General features: G+C 40.6%; 1 protein-coding gene across 7 annotated transcripts in view; it reads left to right on the forward strand.

Moving 5' to 3' along the window:
• Window positions 1-324: 324 nt before the first annotated feature.
• ATP11B (ATPase phospholipid transporting 11B (putative)) overlaps window positions 325-17,550 on the forward strand; it is a 65,948-nt gene continuing 48,722 nt past the window's right edge. For all 7 annotated transcript variants that reach the window (XM_059478909.1, XM_059478907.1, XM_059478906.1 and 4 more), the window contains exons 1-3: window positions 325-553; window positions 15,411-15,527; window positions 16,302-16,391. In XM_059478909.1, coding sequence (XP_059334892.1) covers window positions 527-553; window positions 15,411-15,527; window positions 16,302-16,391 — 234 coding nt within the window. In that variant the 5' untranslated portion in view covers window positions 325-526. The remainder of the gene's footprint in view (window positions 554-15,410; window positions 15,528-16,301; window positions 16,392-17,550) is intronic.

The following is a 17,550-nucleotide window of genomic DNA, read 5'->3' on the forward strand; positions in this document are numbered from 1 at the left end:
GAGAAAAGAAAGATAAAACAGTCAAGTTGTGAAGTAGCTTCCCTTGGGTAGAACAGGGGTCCCTCATAGGGCTGAGGGCGCTGAGCCCTGACAGGCTGCGGCCGGAGCCCGTGAGGGGAGCTGGAGTTTTGCCCGAGGATGACACGAGCGCACGGACGGCTCCTATACCGGAGAAGCCGCACCTCAGGCCGGCGCAGCAGCCGGACCAGGGCAGCCCCGGCTGGGGCAGGTCACGGCGGCTCCCCCCTCACGGCTCCATCGCTCACACCAGCCCCTCTCCCCGCCCCGCCACGTCACTTCCCGGAGCGGCCGCAGCCGCCGAGTGTCAGCGGCCGTGCTGTGATGGCGGCGGCAGCCGCGGCTCGGGGCGCCGGCGGGGCTGTGCCGCTCCTGACTCGGCGTGGGCCCCGCGCCATGGGGAGCAGCCGCGGCGGGCGGCTCGCCTGAGGCGGCGGCGACAGCGGAGGGAGGGCGCGGCACTGCCGAGGGAGCCCCGCCGCGGGGGCCGCGACCCGTGCCGCCGGGGATGCTGCGCTGGGTCCGGCAGCAGCTGGTAGGTGCCTCCCTGCACCCTCCGCGCCACGGGCCGGGCGCGCTCTCGGCTCGGCCCCGTCCCGACGGCGCCGCCCGGGCCGCGGGTCCGCGGAGGGAGCGGGGGACAGGGCCGGGGTGCGGGAGAGAGGAGAGTCCTGCCCCCCGCAGGGCTGGGGAAACCCGCGAGCTGCGCTTGGATCGTTGTTGAAGGGTTTTTAAATTTTATTTTTAACCCGTATGCGAGGGTTTGGGGTGTTCCGATCTTTTGGCCTTTGGTTGGTTTTTTTGTGGGTTTATTTTTTTCCTCGAAACCTCCTTGGCACAGAGGACAGCCCGTTCCCTTTCGTGTGGCCCCGTTGGGAAGAGCTCCCCAAACTTCTCGGAGAAATGGTGGTGCCTTTTTCCCTGGACCGACACTTCAGAGATTCGCAGCTTCTTCCTCCTTCCCGTTGCGAAATGTTTTAAGGCTTTTTCACCCGACGTGCCTCTCTCAAATATTTCCCCGTACCTGAGCGCTTTGCAGCCGCTGCGTGCTGAGGATTTGAAAGTGAATGAAATTGAAGGAAAACATCCGTGAAATGCTTTTGGCGGGGGAAACCCCTTGGAAAAGGCAGCAGTGAGGGTGCCTGTCCCCGCACACGGCGCTGCTGGCTGTGCTGGCTTAGAACGAGCAGGGGAATCCAGGCGGCCGTGGCTGTCACGTCTGTGATACTGTAGCAGGGAAGTACATCGAGATTTACTGTTTTGATTTGAAGTATTGGCCGGCTTCCTGCCCCGACCAGCATTATCCTACTTGCGTTTTTTCTAAGGGAGAAATTCTCTCTGAATGATGTATTTGTAAAATAACTTCTTGCATTCTTTGGAGTTACTTTGCATCACAGATGTTGTCCAGGTTAGTGCAAGAGCTTACATTAGTTAGGTTTTCAGATTTTGATTTGTTAAAGCTTCTGTCTCACTAATGATTTGTTCAATTTGTTGCATCACTTTTTACCCAAAAAAGGATAAAAAAATTCTGTTTTCTTTTTTCCACCTGTTTTTCCCTGACCTGGTTTCCCATGGCCCATAGATTTTCCCAGTTCTGTGTCCGAGGCAGAGAGCTTGTGGTCATGGTCTCATTGCCAGCTTGACAGTGCTCAGTAGTTTGGTCTGACACCAAGAGTTACTGACCTGGAAATTAATTGCTCTGTTTGAGCTCTGACCGCACTCCTCTGTTCTGTTACAGTCCTACACACCTTTTTTATGAAAAAAACCAAAACTGATATAACATAGCTGTCTTTTTTTCCACTTGAAGGTGGCTTGAGGTTTGTGTGTGTGGTTTTTAAGGCAGCTTTATGCTGTCTTCCATAGAGTTTAGAGTAGGACTGTATCAGTGCTAGCAATTCATGTATCAGACATGGTTGCTTTTTTCACTGCAAGTACTACACTGACCAGCTTCCCAGAAATCTGTTTGCCCTTAATAGAAAGTAAAACATTAGTGTACCAGGATGAGCAATAAACTTGGCACTAGGAGGTTTTAGTGCTTCTTAAAGGAAAATGGTGGAAAATAACTGTTTAAAACTTGCACTAGTTTTGACAGGGAAGAAACAAATCAGTGTAGTAGAGAAGCAGGACAATAAAAAATCAAGATTCTTGGCAGACATCTAAATATAATACTGATGAGAAAAAATTATTGCAATGGTATGTGTTTTGTGGGTTTTTTCCTATAGACATCACAGATGTTAATGGCTTGGTTGTTTCACTGCTCATAAAGATGCAAAATGGCCTAAGATAGGTATCACACTGCATGTTTCTTCCTAAAGACACTCAGACAACTCATCCCTGTGTGTAATTGCTGGTTTAGCTTAGATCCCACCATATGTTTGCTTCTGCACATGGCTGTGATGTTTAGGTTCTGAAAGAATGTCAGAGGGCTAAAAACATGGGGAAGGATGCTGACAAAATAATCAGAATGAGTGGGAAGAATGGGGTGACAGAAATAATCGAATCAAAAGGTGCCAAAATCTGTGTCTGAGAGGAGAAGAGAGGAATGTGTGGGTTTGGATGCCTTTGGAGCGTGCGTTTGTACCTGTGCTTGATGTGGCAATGGGTTTTAAAAAAGGGTCCTCATCCTTACAGGAGGGTTGGAGTCAGGCAGATGTGTGGGAGTGATGGAAGTGGGATGTTGTAGTAATACAAAAGAAAAACGTTGGTGTGCAGAAATGCTGGAAAAGTAGTAAGGGATTGGGGAAAGGGGGAGGGACTGGTACTTAGCTGAAGGTGCTTTGAGGTAGTTTTTAAGTACTCTCTGTATGAAACCAATGAATTGTTTTGCAATTTCTTGTTTGCTTAAGAGAACAGTATTTCATGTACTGAGTTCTCAGGAGTGGGTATGGTTTTGAGAACTTGAATTGTTAAGATGGGGGGAGAATGAAGCAGGTGAACTTAAAGTAATGAGAGGACCTGGTATGGAATTCAGATTATTTTAGCTATTTTTTGAAAGTAGTGACTTTGCTGTGCTTTCTCTGTGAAGTCCAGTGCATGCCTGTAGAGCTACAGAAAGGGATAGAAAGGCATGAACAGTCATCTGAAGAGACATGCTGAGACTGTAAGGCTTCATTCATCCTTATTATTGCATTACAAGTCTGTAACAGTTTTTTAACCGAGGTGTTAGATGTTTTTAGTGATTTGTTTTATCTAAGAAATGGGTGACAGTAGTACAGCCTTCAGTGCCTATATAGCACAAAGCATCATGTTGTTTGTTATCTTGGCCTTAAGTCTGGTTTTCTTGCTCTGCTACAATTCATACCACCCTAGCAGAGACAGTTTATCAGTTTTTCTCCATCTAATGCTGCCTCATGCTAAATAAGCTGCATAGTAAGTCAATAACATCCTAGTTAATGTGATGTTATAGAATGTAGTTAATACTTGGAAGTACTTAGGTTTTAGTAATGAAAAAATATAGAGCCAAATGGAGTTACAGTTCATGGCTTTGGGTAAAATGCCAAGATAAAGACAAGCTTTGGGCAGGAGAGATGTCTGGGTTCCAGCTCTGTTACCTTGACATCTCAGAGAGCAGTAGGCATGTGGATTTGGAGGGTTGCATAACGCCACAGGCACAGCCAAGTCCGCTTGAAAAAAGCAACCGGATAAACAACAGTTGATCGGAAGCATCATTAATATTCAGGAATAGCATTGTATGTTTTATTTGCATTTCCAGATATGATGGGTTACACCTCATGGCAAAACTGTGTACCAAGTGCTGTCACATGTGGCTCTCACGGTCGGGTTTGTGCAGTACCAACACAAAAGGAGAGTACAGTGACATTTGTAACACCCAGGGACTTTCTGTTCCACTTCTCCTGTGGTGGGTTTGTGGCAGCATTTGGGCTGTGCTGCTCTCTGATGGTGCACATGCAGTGCAGGAGCTGTTGCAGTGCTATTAACAGAACGTACTGACACCTTCAGTTCTCTGGCAAGGAGGTCTCTGAAAATTGTGGTAGAATTCCCTTGTATGTATGATTTTAGCTGCATAATTTTAAACTATTAGTCCTGTCAGTTGGAGAAGGGACTCAGGATTTCTCTTCTATTGCTGTGGTGAGGAGTTTGAGCCTTTTGAGCTGTTGTCTAACAGCTCAGTAAAGTACAAAGGATTCCATATGGACAAAACCTAAGAGTTGCCTGCCTGGCCCCTCTTATATCAATGATAACTGAAGACAAGTGTTGTGCTGGATTTGGCCAATTATCTTTGCAGTTTAAGGACCTGAATGCTGTAGTGCACAACAGCTTTAATGCTGTGGAGAGCTGGGTTTGGACAAATGCAGTTTTCTTATTTTACTGTAAATCAAAGATAAAATCTATAGATTAACTGTAAAACCTAGTTACCAGGCTATTTTATTTATTTCCTGGTTATAAGAAGGTTCAAACTGGGAGGGATGTCAGGAGTTTATTAATTCAGAAGTTCTCCATAGGCTGCATTGAGGGGCAATCACAGGGAATGTTTTTGACTGTTGTGTGTAGGTAGTGCCTGTCACACCTCACACCCTCCACAGCCAGCACAGTATCTGTAGGAGTGTTCATCTTCTAGATGTGTTCTAATGAAAAATTTTTACTAATAAGGGAACGTCCTCAAATAGATTAGCACTAGAGGATTGGATGTCAGGGATGGGTTTTTTTTTTTCCTTTCAGATGCTGGTTACTGTTAAGATGTTCTGAGAGGACAGATGGTATTTTGTAATACCTTGTAGTTACTGGCATTCTGAACAAGGTGGACAGCATTTATTTCATTGTTTGCACTGACAAGTGTGTATTATTTTCTCTTAACCATTTTACTGAATACAGTTACTTCCTCCCCCCTCCAAAATTCCTTCTGCTTTCTGAATGCCTGAAGTAGTTTAAACTAATCCAATGATTGAGAATCTAGCAATCACCTTGCTATTCTGGAGTACAATTTCCCCCCCTCTTATTTGTCAATGAAGCCTCTTCCCCTTTCTGGCTAAAACTAACTAACTACTTGTTATTTTATGCTAGAAAATAAAGACATATTTGTTCAGAAGAGTTCCTGGGGTTCAGACTGCATGGCTGATACCTTCTGAATAATCACTGAGGGATCAGCGAGGTGTGTGTTGGAACAGCCCAAAGGTTGCATTGCTTTGCTGGAGTAGTTTGAGAGCCTGAGGTCAAGGACTCCCCTCCCCTAACTTAGCAGAGAAGTAAATGTGGCCCTCTTTTTTTTGCCAGAGCTATTCTTTGATCTCTGGACTAGTGCTCCCATGTGTTAGGGTCTTTTAACCTTATTTTCCCTTTGTGTTCTGTGGCTGCTGAGGGCTGATACATTTGCAGCACAATGTGTTCCAAAGCGTGCAAAACCTGGCCCTGCCTTCAGCCAGCTGTCTGCTCCAAATGGAGACATCCCTTGTGTCCTGTGTGTAATTCGTGAGCCTTACCTCATGAAAATTAAACTCTAAATCTAAGAATTGCATACCAAAACATAATCAAACCAGTCCTGACACTGATTCTTTCTAAAAGTGTTTTAGAAATGGGAAGATTGCTGTTGTCTGATGTGCTGCCTCGCTGTGAGACTTGGGTATTTGACCTGTATCTTGTCCCATCCTCTTTTCTTTTGTCTCCTATCCATGAGCTTTTAAAACAGCAAATTTTTGTTGTGCCAAATTTCCACTCATCACTCAATAATAGGACTATTTAATTGACTGTATGATATTCCTGCACTAATGGGGTCCTGCTCCCTTAATAGCTTCTGTCTGTTTATGATTTTTATGTGACTAAGGGGGAAGAGAGAGAAAAATAGAATTTTGTTAACAATGAGCAAAAACTATTTGTGTTTGGTCAGTAGGGAGTATCTGGTGGGATGGGTGAAAGGCTCTGTTTACTGCTCAGAGATTGTTTCTGCACTCAGTGGAAGGTAAAATTTGTAATCTAAGGCAAGTTGATCTGTGCTGGATTTAGTAACATTCAACATGTGTTTTGAATATCATTGGTATTTGTTTTTCTAGTTTTAAATGGGTTGGCTGACTTCATTAAAGCTGACATTTGCTTTCCTCTGGGATGGAGAGACAGAAGTTATAAAAGAAAAATATAACATTGTGTTTAAATTTCATTAAAAGCATCATGACTTTCACTGGCAGTCTGTTCTTGCTTTTTCTTGACTATATTATGATGTGCTCAGTAGTTATGACTGTTTTTGTAATTATGTCACCAGGAAAAAGTTTACCTCTCAAAAAAATCCTTCAATTTCTAGCACAAAATCTGTTTGTTAAGCAAGCAGGTAAAAACTACAGCAAAATAGATGTGACAAACTGTCTCTGTAAATGCAAGGTCATATCTTCTAGCAAAACACAGGTGACATTTGCAGCTAGACTTTTTTCAACCTCTTTTCACCTGCTGTTGAGAAACCACTTAGCATTAGTACAGACCATGGTAGGAAAGGTAGAAAGTGGGGCTGAGAACTACACTGTGATTTAAAAAACAAACGCCTGCAATTCCTTGGCCTCCTACATGCAGTGACTTAAGAGGATTTTTTTTTCCTTGTTTACTTTGAGTAAAAATAAGTCTGGGAAAGGAGAACTTTCCTGTAAATGGGAAGGAGAGGTAATAATGCAGACAAAAGGCAAACTGTTTGTTTTTATCCTGCAATGTTTTACTAGAGGAAGAGGTTTTAAATGGTTTATCCCTCAAAATACATGTTGTCATCTGTTGTTGCATTTTGTTTTTGTGCTACTTTGTGTGGCTGTGCACATTTTTGTGGATATTTACATTTCTCTTTGGAAAGAGAATTACAACAAAATGGAAAGGAAGCTTAAGATTTAGCAAGCTTTAAGGATAGACTAGTCTGTACACATGTCTGAAAGCAGGGCATTAAACTGACACTTAAATCATAAATTGTGTTCAAAATGGAATAAGAACTAAAAATGCTGTTGGGTGGATGCAGTAGACTCAAAACTGTAATGTTTTACAGAGCAGGCTTTTTCAAAGCATGTTAAAAGAAGAGCCAGACAGTTCCAGCAATGAACTAAATTCTCTTCCTGTGAAATTTGTTGAGCAGCCATTGTCAGCAATTGTCAGTATAATTTTGGCACACGTTTTGAAAAAGCCTTAAGATTTATTATTTAATGGTGATTTGGGGGGAAGATACTTTTGGAAAGGGTTTGTTTTTTTTTGTTCCATGCTGAAAGAAAATATGAATTAGACTCTCAGTGCAGAACTGATTGGCATAAATAGCTGTTGCCTACTAGAACAAATCCAAATATTGAAAACAAGGGTTTTCAATAATGGCTGTATGAGTAGTCCAGAACAGGAGCCCTTCATGGTTGTATAAAATACTTTTATAAATGATTCTTCAAAGCAGAGGGTAAACAGCATTTCATTTTAAGATAATAGTGTATTTAGTATGCCAGTATGTGAAGGAATGTATGATTGCTCTGTATTTTTCCTGTCATGGACTTGAGAAATGTAATTTTTTATGGTGAAATTGCTATCTACAAAATTTGAGCTGCTTTCTAGCCTTAAGGGAAAGTTCATAGCCTGTCACAGATTTGAATGCTTTATTTCATTTTGAAAATCTGCTATAAACCTAGTTAACAAATGCAGGGAATGTACAGAAATTATGCACTTGGGAGATTCTTTTTCTGAGATCCATCCTATGGTCATTAGAGGTATGTGGAAGGATTTGTGAGTTAAATGTTTCATTTCTTGCATTGGTTGTGTATTTCTTAGTGTGGCCTGTTTATTAGCTGCTATTTCTGTGGTTGAATATTGCAGGATTGTAGCACTTTCCATGTTCAATGTAGTTTATATAGTTTGAGAAGTCTTCTGAAAAAGTGGCTTGTGATTTTTGAGCTCTCATCTCTTATTTTATGAAGTGTGGTGCCCTGTAGTTGTCTCCTGATGAGTGTCTGAAGTCACCCTTCAGCTTTAAAAATCTTGCCTACTCTCCTTTTGTACATGCCTGACAGAAAGATGATCTTGCAGATAAAGAAAACTAATTGCTGGAGCCCACAGAGGAAAACTTTTAGTTCTGAAATTAGAACTGTGTAGTTGGAACTCTAAGGCGTCTTCATTTCCATGGTAGAGCAGTGGGCTGCTTTGGGAGCATGTGGCAAAAGACCAACCACATTTGACATTTTGGACTACAGACACTGTCAAGCCTCGGTGTCTCTTCAGCTTCTTGGACTTTACATGAAGCACTTTTTTTCAAAGAAAAAAAAATGAGAGCACATTGACAGGCCTTGAAATGTAACTTGGGAGCCACTAGCCCTGCCTTTGGGATTGAGGCTTGCTTTTTAGAACCTGAATGGTAACGAAGTTTCTTCCTTCCTTGGAGCTGAAGACAATTTATTGTGCAGTCTCTTTTCTTCCAAAAAGCATCTGAGCAAAAGTTATTGACGATCTGTGTGTCTGACAGGGAGCACCCTAAAATAAAGCAATGGACAAGGAATGTATCAGAGGCATTTGGCTGGTTAAGCACATTGAGGCCAGAGGATAAGCCCCATCCAATCTGGCCTTGAACACTTCCAGGAATGGAGCAGCCAGGGCCTCTGCACCCTCACAAGGAAGAATTTCTTCCTTGGATCTAATCCAAATCTGCCTTCTCTCAGTTTAAAGCCATTCCCCTTTGTAATATCACTACAAGAGCTTATGAACAGTCCCTCCCTGGCTTTTGTGTAGGCCCTCTTTGGTTACTGGATTAATCAAGTGAATCTTGGCATTCTGTTGAAGACAGTCATGAAAGAGCATCTATTACAAGGTCTTAGGTTTGTATTATCATATGAAGTCCAATATGGATTATGTTTTATAAATACTGTGATTTGGATTTTAGGAGAGGATAAGAAAGGCATTTCCTTCATTGATGCAAGTTGGAGTGTTACTGAATTAAACAATTTACCTGAATCTCTGTTCAAATCCTTTGCTGCTAAAAGGAACTGGACATGCCATAGCAGCCTTTGAGAGTGCTGTGTTAGAAATATTAACTTGCCTGTTCAGCTCATTTTCCTTTCTGATTTTATTGATGTTACAGGACCAGTCTGTTTGGCATCGGTGACCTGAGCAGAGAAACTGGCACTGGGCAGTATGTTAGCAGTGAATGAGGCCAGCTTACCTTGCTTGTTGTGTTTGCAGATAAATAAAGAGAAAATGGATAATTTTTAAAATTTTTAAGTAGGAATTTTTCCAAATTATTTTTGGTGGGCATCTTGGCAAAATAGTACGTAAAGTAAGAACAACTTGAGCTCTGTGTGAGCAGGACTTTGTGGCTAGCACCAGTACAACTTTTCTTACTACAGTATTAAGCATGTTTTAACTTTGTGAAAGGAAGGGTTATTGCCTCATGATTTCACAGGCCTTGTTACCTAGAGGGTGTGTTTTCACAAAAGAATGTAATCTGGTTATAGGTCTTTTAGGAGGTTAAAACATGATTTATTATCAGATATTTTGAACAGCTGTAGATACAGTAAGAGGGAAGAGGAAGTTGCACAAATAGTGCATGACTATAAGTAGTTTTATTTCTTTACTGCAGTGGTATTTAAAAGGGGAGATACAAATTGCATGGCACTGTGTACACATCAGGGTGCTTCAGCTGATTCACTATTTTAGTTGTTACAGCAGTGTTTAAAATTGCTGTGAGAGGCTGTTTCTTCCTTCATGCTAACCTTTGATAAGGCAAATTCAGTTTGACTGCTGCCCAGTTACATGACTGAAAGAATTATTGGCTGACTGTATGGAGTACAAATTTACACAGACTTCTGAAAATGGGCATGGAGTGTGAATAGATCATCTTATCTGACAGAGGGAAAAGTATTCTATGTATATTCAGAAGAAAATCCAAAGCAAGAAAATCCGTTTCCTCAAAACACCTTTAATCAAAATATATCTTGACAGCAGTGTAATAGCAGACTTTTGGGCTGCCTGCCAGGAAATGTGGTGTTCTGCTTCTGCAGCCATGATCAGTCAAGTCACTTCCCTAGGAGAAAACTTGGTCTCAGAAAGCCTTTCTTCTGTTTATTAGCTTTATTAAGTAGTATGTGATATTCAGAAAGGTTTTAGGGAAGCTGCTGCTTTTGTCTGTTGTGTTCAGTGTGGGTTTTAACAGAGGAAGAGGCTCTGAATGGGACTTAGTTCTTTCAAACCCCTTTCACTTTTCAGTGGTCACATAGCAGAAGTTCTTTTGGCAGATACAAATTTGGTTTTTCTTTGCCCTCTGTAAAAGCTGTGAGTAATGAATGAGAAACCCTGGGAGATGATATTAAAGTATACTAAGTTTATGCAAGTCATAAACAAAAACTACCTGGCGGATGATTTGTGAATATCAATGCACGTATTGCAAAGCCTGATAATGAAATGGCCGTGTTGCTTGCCAGTCTCATGTCAGTAATCCTTGCTGAAAGATCTGTGGGTTTCTGCTGTCTCACCTCACAGTGCTGTGGAGTGTGTGGGGAGGGCGTTGGTGCACACTGCCATACCTTAATAGTGGTATTGGAGTGTTAAGTCTTGCATAGATGTTACAGCAACAGGTTGAATACAAAAGCCTTTTTTTCTTTTCCTCCTTTGCACTTGCAGGTGTTGGGAGGGTCTTTTTTGTAGTGCTGATCCTCATTTGCTTCCTGTGCGGTTGCCTGGTTTGTTATGTGTGTTATTAAGGCTTCCTCAGCAGCAGTGTAAAACTCTTCTTTCACGTGGAAGCTTTTTATTATATGACCAGACAACTGGCATGACATATTTAAAAAGAGGAAAAAACCCCCCAAGACAAAACCAAAACTGCAAACCAAAATGGATGGATCAGTTTTCCTCACCTGATGGCCAATGGGCATTTCTCCAAGTACAGTCGTTGAGATGCAGACAAAATGTAGGAAAGAGTTGTTTGGGGGTGGCTGTTGAATCTCATGGCTTTCATGAAATAAATTGCACAAAATTGCAGTCAAATATTTCTCCTCAGTTCCCTGGGATATGTTTTCTGTGCTGTTTTAAAGGGGCCTAATTTACTGCACAGAGAATATCTTTGTCTAACTTTTAGAACAGTAATGAAATCATTCTGAAGAAGTTCAATGAAAATTACTCAGACTTTGCTTACAGTCATTCAAATTTATAAAAAATTAAAACTATGAATCACTTCTTCCTTTTCCTATTTTTAAAGGTTATTTTCATTTGTGCTTTATAAATCAGCTTAACTCAAGTTATCTCTGTACTGTATATAAGAGGTATGCTTTAGGCTGTTTTCAAAACCAAAGTATTGAGTTCATCTGGGTGCAAAACTGCTGGGGAAGTGTGTAGCAAAGATTAAATGAGAGCTGTATTCCAAGGGTAGATAATACCTGGTTTGTGTTGGTAAATCATCTGAAGAACTGAACTTTAGCCAATAAATCTAGATTTAATTTGCAGCATGAAGGGGAGAAAAATCAGGTCACTTCATCATATGGTCAAATTTTATTTAAAGGGGATTCATGTAATACATATCCCTGTAATTTACCTGGTCAAGAAGCCTTAAATACCAGGTCTTGTCATATATTCAGCATTATTTGTTATGAAGTCAGTGATCTGTGCACTTGGGTAGAAATCATTTCACTAGATAACTGCAGGAAAGCTAACTTTTTTTGGAAAGAGATTGGTGACAACTTAATCATTTTGCAAGACTCTAATTTAGGGTTTCTCTGCTCATGCTGTTTAGCTGCAGAAATCCTTTGACAAGGGCATGTTACCCTACTTTTGCAGCTGAGTTGGAGAATGACGTTAGAAAGAGAGAACTGTCTATTAAGTGAAATTAGGAAACAGTGTGCTTTCTGCACTGCTTTGCTGGCTGCACAGAGTCACTGTGGAAAATCCCTTGCTGGGCACAAATTTGGTCTACAAATCAGTTTAGTGTCGGGAGCAGGCTCTGTGACCAGCCCCATAGTTAGAGAAAAGTTAAAGACATTTCAGCTCTTCAATACCTGTGCAGAATTTTCCTTGGAGAGATGTGTAATTAAAATTTCTCTGGAAGATCTGCTTAGTCGTGGTCTCATCTAATTGTGAGGCGGCAGGGTTGTTGGCTAATTTCAAGTGATTTTTAGTAGTCATAGTCATAAAACTTAGGAAATCTGGGTTTTGTTCCCAGCTCTGACACTCACTTCCTGCTGTGACCACAGCCAAGTCACTGAGCTTGTCAGGGATGTGTCCTTTCCAACCACAGCTCTGACAACTGAGGGGTTTTGTCCCCGGCCTGCCTTGTGTGTGCACTGTGGTCTGCTGACTGCACAGCTTCTGTGCCTTCTCTGTGGCAAATGTCAACAAAACAGAATTAAATCTCTATGGACTGCAAATTTAAGCTGTTTTAGCTCCACAACTGCACCTGTAAATTTCTGTGGCCTGAGATTCTGATTTATTTGGAAAGTTCTTGCTTTGAATCATCTGAGCCTGCTTCAGCAGTGGTATTCATTCTGATAGAAGTGCTGTGCAGTCAGACTGGAGTTGTTCAGAGGTCTTTACTCTTCATCATAAAATGTCATCATACTCATCAACCTTCAGGTGCTCAGATAGTGGCCTAAAAAGGGCATATAAAAAATTCAGTGATATCCTAGTCAGTCAGTAATCTTTGATTTATCTTTTAATAGCGTTCAGCAAGTGGCATGCAGGTTAGCATTTATCACTGTCAGAAAGAAGACTGCAACTTGTTTTCTCTGCTCTTTGTGGGTTTTTTTCTTGCTTTACATCTGTTTGATTTAGAGTGGAATTTTTTCATGCTGTAGAGTCTGACTTTCCAAAGTGAGCATGTCTGGCATTTTGTGAGTGCCAGACATTTTCTGAGATGTAGAAGAGAGCTGTGCATGAAGTCTTACTAATTAGGCACCTTTTTTCTTGCTTGAAAAACACTTTTATTTGTGGCATCTTCTGGATTGATTTAGAAATACTGTGTCACTAATGTCAGATATCCAAAATGCTTCTGCTACAAACACTCTTCTCTTTAAATTTTGTGTCAGCAGTTAACAGGTACATTTTTTTTCATCTTCCTTTCATACTTGTATTTCTTTTCTTAAAGCTGTGAACAGTTACTTTCATTTTGCTTTTGGTATCCTGTGTATTTTTTTCCATCCTTTTCCCTATCTACTTTTTGTCTCCCTGCTCCACTCTTATCTTTAAACAAGTTTTCACCCTAGAGCATGTGACTAGACCAGCCTTCCACTGCTTGTCATCTAAAGTTTATTCTCCTTCAAATCTCTTTGAAAAATCCCCCTTCCTTTCTTTCTCCCTTCATTATTCTGGACCTCTTTCTTTCTCTAGCAGAATGTTTCTGTAGTAATGATGCCAAACACAAATATTTGTATGTTTGAGAGGATTCTTTAATTATTCCTTTACTTTAAAATTACACCATCCTGAATGTGAACATAGCTAATGACTTGCGTTAGAGATATTCATGGATTAAAAAGAAATTAATTTTTGGTTGCATCAATAATTTTTTATGTCAGTCATTGTGCTCACTGTTCATCTTCTGTAGTTAACTGGTACAGAGGTATCTTCTTCTGGAGTTCTGTGAAGTGTCACTTTTTCACATGGATAAAGCTCTGAGCCTCATTCACAAGTGGAGCAAAACAACTGCAAATGCAGTTTCCTCACCTGCAGTGGTGGAATTGATAATGCCCTCTCTAGCAAAGGACACCACCAATTGTCCTTGCACTTGGCATCAAAGAATTAGGAGCTTGTGTAAACTCTGCAAGTTGGTTCTAAGATTAAGAATGTGTGTGATTTTGATGCAGGAATTCACCACTTTGCAGACAGTCATTGACTCCCAATCAAACAACAGTTCCAAATTTAATTTCACTAGTTTATTTAATGCCTAAAAGCTTTTTGCTTTTTTCTTTAGTAGTTTTCTTGGCCTGTTATCTGAATTATTACTGTGTGGTTGTCTTCTGCCATCACCTGCTTCTCCGGGTCAGAACATTATTGCTAGGAAGGGTTCTGGTGAGTCATGTAGCCCCAGGAAAGGCTCAATTAAACATAGACTTGAATGACCTAGATATAAGCCCTTGTGTTACAGACATTGCAACCTTTCCTCATGACTTATTTTGCTATTTAATTATTCCTTTCCACAACAAAGGGATTTGTTTGCTTTCCAATACCCAGACTGAAATTTTCTCACCTGCAATTTAAGCCTGTTTATTTCTGTTCTTCTTTGGCCTTCAAAGCCCCCATTTTCGCAATGGAACAGTCTTCTGTGTATCAGGAGATTTACTGGGATATCCTGAGTTTCCTCTCCTCCAGGCTAAATGACTCTAATTTGTTTGCTCTTTAGATTGTTCAGCCTTGCATTATATGTCATGTTTTCAGGATCTCTTGGGCTCATGTTGCACTCCTCTGGGTGCTGTCCAGTTGGTTGACAGTGCTTCAGCTGTGGCTCCCACTCCTCCTGCGGCCTCCTCTGCACTGAAGGCCTTTTTCTCAGTGGGGTGACGTGGATGACTCATGTCTAGCCTGTGATCTATTATAGCCTTTGAAATTTTTCTTTAAAATTCCTTTACAGTCTTTTATTCTCTTTTTCTGGATGCAGTTTCTTTGTGCAGGATCTTTGCGTTCTGTGCATCTGGCTGGTCAAGAATTTTCTCTTACTTGGTGTTCTTGCAGTCCCAGGGTGATATCATCTGCAGGTTTAACACTTGTGTTCCACTTCCCTTGAAGAAGCAGATGATGAAAACACTGACCATTAGACCTGCAACAGGGCTTTGATTCCCAGGGACCTCACTCAGATCATCTGTTTTGGCAGGAAATTATTGATAAGTATTGCTGAGTATGCTTTTTCTTTTTTTTCCCCCATGGGTTTATTTTCACTGTTGCACCATTCAGGTATGAATTGGTGGTACTGGCAGGAAATCACATTTGAAATGAGACAAAATGTTAGTTCTTGGAGATAGAACTTGTTTGGAAAAATACTGCTGTCTGGTCATATGCATATGCTTTTGGCTTTTCACTGATGAGAATCTTTTCAAAATCCAGTTACCACAGCACAGTAGTATAGCTTGTATGTTTTGACCTTTTATTTTTCTCAATAAACTGTTTTATTAGGGTTATCGTGAGCACGGCTGTGAAGTTTTGTAAATTATTTCTGTTTCTTCCTTTTTAAGTTTTGCAGGGCTTCAAGTTTGCATGGTAGCAAGTGTTTTCTAGTCTTGAGACAGGGTTTTTTCCCTTCATTTTTTCAGAATGAGTACATAACCTCAAAAGTAAGATTTTGGGGTTTTTTCCCCACAGTTTTTGAAAATTGTCTGGACACAGCAGACTTCAATTTTATACAGTACTTTTCTTTACTCTTTGAAAACGGCTGCTTGGTATCTTTTCCACAGAATCTCCTTTTCTGCAGAATTTTACAAAACAGCAGTTAATAAAATCAACTTTCTTGATTACCTCTTTTTTTTATGTTCTAGGGTTTTGACCCACCGCATCAAAGCGACACAAGAACTATTTATATAGCAAACCGTTTTCCCCAGCATGGCCATTATGTTCCTCAGAAGTTTGCAGACAACAGAATCATATCATCCAAGGTAAGGAATCAATTTGTCATGGCAAAACCACTTGATGTGTTGCTTAAGAAGTTGGGTGGCAGATGTGCATGCCTGTATTATTTCTAGTGGTGCATATACAATATTCAAAGTGAAACAAACTCTGAGCTGTTTTGAGAGAAAAGCTGGGTTGCTTCTTGTGTAGTTTGTCTCATTCTCACCCTTCTTTCCTCAAAACTCAAGTACAGAGCAATTAAGCAAGTTGGTCAGGCTTTCTGAAGAAAAGTAGTTTTTCATCCAGTGTTACCAAAACTACTTAAATGCAGGATGAAGCTGGTTATGAGGATTTTTTAAATAGTCAAATTGAAAGCCAGTACTCTGCATAAAATAAATCAGCAGTGGACTGCAGTTGCGGATTCCCTCCCGGTGTGTCCTTGGATTGAAATCAATAGAGCTGATGGTGGGGATGTGCCTTCTTGCTGTAGTGTTGGAGGGAATGTTACAGCTGCAGGAATTAATTTCTTTCCTCCTACCCAGGTCACAAGCAGCCAAATGACTCCAGTTGGAGGAAAACATTTTAAACTTGGCCTGTAGAGGAAATACAGTTGCTATCACTGCTTCCCTGCTAGCTGTACTTAAAACAGAAGGAATAAAAAAAAGAACAAAAATTGGATACAACAGCAAGGTCTGGGGGAGGGGACCTGGGGAATGAGAACATTTGGGTTCGGAGAGTTCATTGGGAGCAGAACTGAATTGCACTGAAAAATTGTGCATTGTGTTGTAATTATTTATCTCTCTCCTTTTTTTCCCCTTCAGTATACAGTGTGGAATTTTGTTCCAAAAAACTTATTTGAGCAGTTCAGAAGAGTAGCCAACTTTTATTTTCTCATTATATTTTTGGTTCAGGTAAGTTGAATAATACTCAAGAAATTGCAATTTATGTTGTAAATTTTGCCACTGATTTTTGTTTTACGAATTTAACTTCTCTACTTATATATTCTGTCTATAAAAAGAATACATTTCCAGTTTCTCCAGGAAAGGACATGAACATAACTTTAAAAATAATTATGTCCAAATTTAAGTATTATCCTTACATTTTATCTTCATGAATGCTAATGCATTTTTAAGTGTGTAGCTTCAAAGTCCATTGCACAGTCAGCACAGGGATTCACTTGTCTGCCTCCAATACAACTTTAAAGCTCTTGAGGGAGTAATGAAATTCCAGATATGCTTCTTGACTTTGTGGGCATTGGTGGTGTTTGAATGTTTGTATATTTCCACTGTAGGTGGTTGTCATCAACAGACTATTGTTCTAAGGCTATAGTTCTAAGATCCTCAAATTCAATTTGTTCAGATAAAATGAACACACAGATATTACAGTAAAATCAATAGTTTGCCAGTTTTGAAGACCTCAGTGCTGTTACTGTTACAGTTTATGTCAGAAATACTGCTGTGGCTTTAATAGCTGATTGTATTTCTTTTAATTATGAACACCCACGAGTAGATTAGGACAATCTGTACATTTCCAATGATCATTGCCTCTCCAGCTCTGTAATGTACCTGAATTCTGTGGAGCTGTTGTAGGCTTAGTAGGTGATGGATAGGTGGGAGAAGGGTTCAGAGGAGAGATAGTAACTTTTGAAATACTAATTAGTATTTGAGGCAGAGACAAGATTTTGGGGTACACAAACTTACTTTCATTATAAAATAGAATTATTTGAACATGTACAGCCCTCCACAGCGATTAACCAACATTTAGAGTGTGCATATGAAAAAATATGGCACCCCATTTGACAAAGAATGGGGATAGTGAAGAGTTCATAAAACTTGTCTGTGGTTGTGTAAGGTGTCAGTATCAGGGTCAGCCAATCCATTGGCTCCTGTGTCCCTTGATCTTGTTCTTTCACTTTTAAAAAGAAGAGCATTCCTAGGCTGAAAATTCCTGTGCTTGACTAAAGTCATACGGTTCTAACTTAGGCTGACAAAATGTGCTGTCTGTCACATCTTCCTGTTAAGAATAATGACTGTATCATTCCTGTTGTAATGTTTCATGCTGTTTAACATA

Source organism: Ammospiza nelsoni, chromosome 10 (assembly GCF_027579445.1).
Source record: "Ammospiza nelsoni isolate bAmmNel1 chromosome 10, bAmmNel1.pri, whole genome shotgun sequence".
Classification (NCBI taxonomy): Eukaryota; Metazoa; Chordata; class Aves; order Passeriformes; family Passerellidae; genus Ammospiza; species Ammospiza nelsoni.